The 6,368-nt window shown below is 44.0% G+C and overlaps 1 protein-coding gene across 1 annotated transcript in view; it reads right to left on the reverse strand.

Annotated features, from left to right (window-relative positions):
- RBM6 (RNA binding motif protein 6) overlaps nt 1-6,368 on the reverse strand; it is a 55,703-nt gene that overhangs the window by 31,577 nt on the left and 17,758 nt on the right. The window contains exon 5 of the mRNA XM_009321833.1: nt 5,757-5,830. Coding sequence (XP_009320108.1) covers nt 5,757-5,830 — 74 coding nt within the window. The remainder of the gene's footprint in view (nt 1-5,756; nt 5,831-6,368) is intronic.

The raw sequence follows: 6,368 nt of genomic DNA on the forward strand, positions 1-6,368 counted from the left end.
GATCTCTTAGGACCTCCTGTGCCAAAGGAAGAGAGACTAAGAGGATTCGCACAGCTTGAACAGTTGAGATGACAGAAGATGTTGAGATGACAGAAGAGAAGAAGGTCCAGAGAAGTATTTTCAGTACCAGAATTTTTTGGCAGTTACATTTTACAACAAAAGACACCCTTCTCTGCACAAGGAAGGTCTCTGTAGCACACAGAGATTAAGTCAGTCCTTCCAAACAGAAAAGCAGACAGTGCATTTATCACAACATCACTGCAGGATATACATGTGTACACCCACGCACCCAGCCCTGTCACAGGTCATCGCAGGCAGATCCGACTGCTTAGTTACAGGCAAGCCTCTGCCCAGCACCAGCAGCCTCCCACTGCAGACTTCCGTACTGATCTCAGAGGCTTACGACTCCAATTAAATGACGGTATGATGCAGTGATTAGTGAGACACAAGTAGGAATGAACAAACGATTGACTCAACATGTCAAGCCTCAGTGATGTAAGACCAGTGTGAGCTCGTGACAAGGTCACACACTGAATCAGACACACAAAAAAACCCCAAATCAGCTCTGCTGCCTGAAAATCCACTCATCTGATTACAAGGTAGCCTACGGAGAGAACTTTCCATAGGTCACTTGGATCATAAAAATTACTCCATAATGTGCATGTTTCCCAAATCATTAGGATGTCTATAGAAGAAACACTGCCTAGTTAAACAAGCCTTTTCCCTCTCTATACACACACTCAAAGTGGAAGACTCCAAAAGGTAATTCTAGAAATCCACACAGTCAAAAGCAGGACAGGCTTAATAGGGAAAAAAAAAGATGTGTGCAAATGATACAACCCAAGCAAAATCCACATACCTAATATACAACAAGAAAAGCAGAAGATAATGTCAGCTGATAATCCAAGAAGGACATATCAAAAGCAAGGCCCTCTGCAGCACTCTTAGCCTAACATGCAAACAGATTTCAGTGTATTTATGGACACACTCAATTGTCACCACCACCCTCAACCGCAGGTTAAAGCTAAAGAGATGGAGTGGCATTGTCAAGTGAGTAAATGATGGATACCAGACAGCCCGTGAAAATACACTTGAGGCGGGTGTCATCTGCCATTACAGGGGGCATTTTGCAGATTCTAGAAAAAAATGCCAGACTCCACAACTCGGCATATCCTACCAAAAGGAAAACAATTATTTTTGATGTTTGGACACATTTTCTCTCACAAATTGCAACACACTCCTTGCACCACAGGCTTCAATAAATACTCCAAGGCTACAGGTCACCAGAGCAGATGCATTCTTAGGATAACCACAAGCTCCTTCAGTATTTAACTGGGAAGCCACAAAGAGTTGTGACCGGTTACTGCAAATGTTTTCAGGACAGAAAGTCCTAGGCTTCGCCTGCTTGTCACAGCATCTTGTGAATTTTAACACCAACAGCTACAGTGAAAAGCCTGTGAAGTCTGATCTGTACCAGAAGCTATGTTCACACTAAATGCAGAAAAGCACTACAGTGAACGGATAAAAGGGGACGGGCTCAGAGCAGGAGAAATGCACAGCTGATGCTTCCAGTTGCACAGTGGTGGGACGTGCTCAAGTAAAGTGAGCACCCATAAAATCCAGGAAGAATCCCTCTTATTCTCTCCGGCAAGAAACAAGCAGGGAATGGAGGTATCGCTGTGCTCGGCAAGCTCAACCAGGACTGCACAGCACTGCAGGGGAAACCGCTCTCTGAAATGCGCTGGTCTCAGGTGCAGGAAGGCACAAGAGCAAGTCTTGGAATGACCGCCCCAGCACACGCCTGGAGACCTCCACAATAATCTACAGAGTATGTTTTTTTAAAAGTTCACGCTATAGCTCTTCCATTTTTGCCCTCTTACTTAAGAAACAGGAGGAAAGGATTACAAAGACGTTAGTTACTAGCAACAAAAGCTAGGAAATATTCATGCTGCCAGTGTTGCTAAGTTTGAGGCCTGAGAGGATTTGGAGACAATACTACGTAGTCAGTCAAGACTAATAATTTGCTCCTAAGCTTAAAAAAAACTGCTTCTGCTTCCACATGTGTAACAACCAGCTCCACACCTCAGCTAGAACAGTAAAATATCCAGGCAGCAGAGACAGGATCTCTCCATTTCTCCTCCTTCACCTTCCTTTATGATACGCGACAGTACACAAAGGGTACTTCATTTCCCGCCTGCTTTTCTTGCACCCAATAACAAGCTTATTATGTGTGTTTCTTCCACAGATGAAGGAGGAATGCAAGAGAGAATTCAGGTACTCAACGGGATCCCAATGCATATGGAGAACAAGAGCCATGGGATGTATTCCCAAAGTTGTCTCCCAAGAAGCCAAAACGGTGCCCCAAGACAGGAACACTACCACACCATGGACTACACCAACCCTTAATGCAAAGAAAATGCAGTAGGATAAATGCCACACCACACTACAACCTTTCAAAATGAGAATAAAGGAGGGACAGATTATTTAGGAGAAACCATGTGACTTATCAGACAGAAGCCCCATTTTCCATTCAAAGTACTTGTGCCTCCCCAAAGGAAAAGCAGCTCATCACAGACAGAAAAGAGGTCTCCTCTCACAAAAGTCAAACGACAGCCAACTTGTAACAAAGGACCAACAGGAGCATCACAACCATCTGGCTGCAACAAGGGCTGCACTCGGGTTCTGCAAAACAACTCAACAGCCCATCTGCCCTACCGGGGCAAAGGGCCTCCAAAGACAGCAGGAGAGCTGGCAGCCAGCGCTTTGCTCAGCCAAACCTGCCGCCCAACACGTCTGCACTAGCAACAACGGCAATCCATCGCGTTTCACATACGTTAGATGGGACCCTTTAGCTGTAATAAATTGCCAACGCAACAATCAACAAGGCAAAGCAATTAATAAGGGGGGTATTTCTGTTATGTTAGCTGAGGCAATTAATACAAGTGGAATGAAAATCCCCTACAAAATTAGGGCAACATAGAAGATGGACGTTTCCTTATCACGATGTACTTAATAGAAAGCCCCCTCAAATCTCGGCAGTCACATACACATGCTAGACTTACTGAATGGAGGGAGTTGGACCTGGTAAATCTGCAGTTAGCAAATTTGGGAATGATCTTAATCGAGTGTTGGTCTGTGCTGAGTAAAATAAAAGGATTTCACAATACAGGAATTATACAATATAGGCATGTAGCAAATTGTTCTTTAGGCAGGGGCAGTTAAACAGGCATTAAACAGCACCAAAAACGCTGTCTCTGCAAAAGCTATTTATTCCTAGCCTACAGATAACTGAGAAAGAGGCAGGTTGACTAGTGAGGCGCTAGGATGTCACTGTGGGCTGACACTGTTTTGCTATTTATGCTCTCACAAGCAACTGAATTTGACAGGGATAGCTGATAACTTTCCGAAAATAACTGAACTACCAAAGAATCTAAGTCCTAGCTAACACAGGTTTTGGTTTTTGCAGCTTGTAGAAATGCAGATTAATTCCCAGTCTAAGGAGATGATCTTACAACTCTACCCTGGAAGATATTAAAAAGGGATATCCATTGTCTAAGGACAACTGAATTGCATAACTCCCTTTCTGAATATCTCTGTTTGGCTTTTACAAGGTCCCTCCCTTGCAGCAGGTCAGATACAAATCTTACTACTTCTCTCTTTTATTAAAAAAAAATTTCAATAATTACAAGGCCTTTCTTTTTCATGTTCAATCAAGAACAACATAGAGAAGTTAACCTATCTGGGGCAATCTAGAGGTTACAACTCTCCTGACCAAATTCATATAGCTTGGGTCACCCTAAGCAAAGAAAGCACATTTCTTGCTTCACTAATTACAAACTACTGTAGCTCTACTAAAACACAGTGAAGACTGGAACATGCAGATTTTGGAGATGATCCCCTCCAAGCACTCCATCTTCCAGGTTTCCTCTCCAAACACAGAGAATATAGCAGGAAGGAGAACTGGAAGACTTCATACCCTATCTGTTTTTAACGTGTCCCAGGTAGGGTGGACAGCTGGGACCGTTACCCCCACCACTAGCGGGGTTCTGGCAGCACCCTTCCTGAATGTTGGAAGGGAAACACGGTAAAAAATTACCCGGCCTGAAGGCCTGCTGTAACTGCTGCTGGGGAGGGTCAATGTAAGCAGCAGCTGAACGTCAGTCAGACGGGAGCACACGCATGTGTATACAGTGATTTACTGGGCGCCTCTAGGCACTCAGTTCAATTTAAGGACTGGTGCTTATAGGCTCTTTGCTGTAGCAGTGGACCAAATCTGATCAAGTCAAACACCTGTCCAAGTATGCAGGGATGGTCCAAATGGGAGAAGGGGCAGAGCAGGCATCAACAACAGGAAAAAGAGGAATTCTCAAATTCCCAGGTATTTGGGAATTGCTCTCGCGTAGGGAGACATTATTTCATGTGAGCAGAATTGGGGAGAGAATATGGAGAGGCCTTCGGTTAAAAGGAGTGTCATACATAATTACAGATTCCCCAGTGACAACAAAATAAATTAGGAATTGTAGCAACACTGAAGGGGAAATAAAAGTTGTCACTGGTAGTAAAAGTAATAATTAATTCTGGAGCCTTCTCTCTCTGTGCTCCCCACCACCACCCTAGTGGGAACGCACCAGGCTCTTTCGCAGCAACAGAATTATTTCTGTAAAACATTTTTGTAAGTTGCAATACCTCTGTAACTGAAAATAGAGGCAAATGCGAGCGCTTAGTGGGACCTTTGAAACCCCAGCTGTGAAGACTCATTAACTGTAAGTACATTTTTCCAGACGCACAGCTTTGAATCTGACTCATGACTCTCCTCCCATGACAGCGAGACTTGGGATTCGGGTAAAAAGGCTTTAGATAATTGATATGGATTCTTACCCAGGCAAATTAGGAGGAAGACAGCAGCAGAGAGGAGACTTAAGGGATGTAGTGAAGGAAGGGGGATCAATAGTTCAGTGGTTTTTCTTGAGTGATCCATCACCTGCAGTTCCAAGGCACAGGGAGGGTGGTGCGAGATGGGAATCTATGTTTTACCTAACAAATTTTATGCATCTTGCTCTTGTATGGTGGACAATAGCTCTAGCCTCAAATACCAGGTCAGAGTAAAGGCTCCCGTTGGGTACTCATTCATGGGGGATTTAAGCCATTTTGCACTTTTAAGGGCTGGAAATGTTCAGATTTACCAGGTGCAACAGCACTAGGGTAGTCCTCATGTTTGCAGCTCCAGCTTGCCAAAGGACAGGATAGATATGGAGGAGACGCACAATTAAGAATCTCTCTCATACACAAGGCATATAGAAAAGTGGAGCGTACAAGTCGTAGTTGACTCAGAGCTGCATACCAGAGGCCTCACCTACAGTCACATGTGTATGTGTGTGTGTGTGCGTGCACGCGCAGCCAGGGGAGGCATTTAATGCTAGCAGAGATCTTTCCAACTGGATTTCAGTGTGAGTACAAAAGCATCAGGGCCAAAACCTGCATTAGGAGTCTGCCAGCCACCAGCCTCTGACTCTAGCCAGTGTGCCAACATACGCTAGGGAAGAGGGCAGACCATTTGGTGTCCAGCAGCTCTTTCACACTGGCATTTCTAAGCCTTTTACCAGTTTCTGGAAACAACATTTAAACCGCAGTGTTGTGTATTATACAAGAACAGATCTTCCTTTGAATGGTTCAAAAAAACCTCATTGGCTCTCCACCACCCCACCAAAAAAAATTTTAAAAATCTTCTAGCAGCATTGACCGAAGTTTAAAGCAACCTGGTTGGCTTCCATGCATCCGATGGCCTCTTCCAAGAGTGAAAACTCCACGCAGACATAGCCATAGTCGTAACCTGGGGACAGCATTTAAATACAGACGGGAGTCATGTTAGTGCCTTGTCATAAAGAAAGCCACATTAAATATTCAATTTCCCTTTCCCTCCAATGACAAACCCTCTAACCACCACCCCTCTACTCCAGAATGAAAAGGAGAGAAATCAGGGACTAGCTGGATGATGATTAACTGTGCAGTTTATCATGAATGTTAATAGTACAGTGTTCCCACTTCCCCTTACACAACCCAGTGACAGGCACACCCTTCCTTAGGGCAAGAAGTAATTGCTTTGGTTTTTTTTTTAAAGGCATAGTGATTTTCCATTGCTAGTTTCACATTTTGTGCTACCTTGGAGGCAGTGCTCCCCAAAGCAAGTGTTGATAAGCCATTTTGAAGTACCTTGCTGCAAATGTATTTTACATGAATAGCCAGCATTTTAATTGGGCAGTATTTCAGAAAAAACTAACATGATTTCTTTGCCTTTGCAATTTTTCCTTCAACACCTGCTTACTTTTGAAGTCCAATCCCTTGCATTATGAAAAAGTGCAGTGGAGCAG

This window comes from Pygoscelis adeliae, unplaced genomic scaffold, assembly GCF_000699105.1.
Source record: "Pygoscelis adeliae isolate BGI_AS28 unplaced genomic scaffold, ASM69910v1 Scaffold94, whole genome shotgun sequence".
Taxonomy (NCBI): Eukaryota; Metazoa; Chordata; class Aves; order Sphenisciformes; family Spheniscidae; genus Pygoscelis; species Pygoscelis adeliae.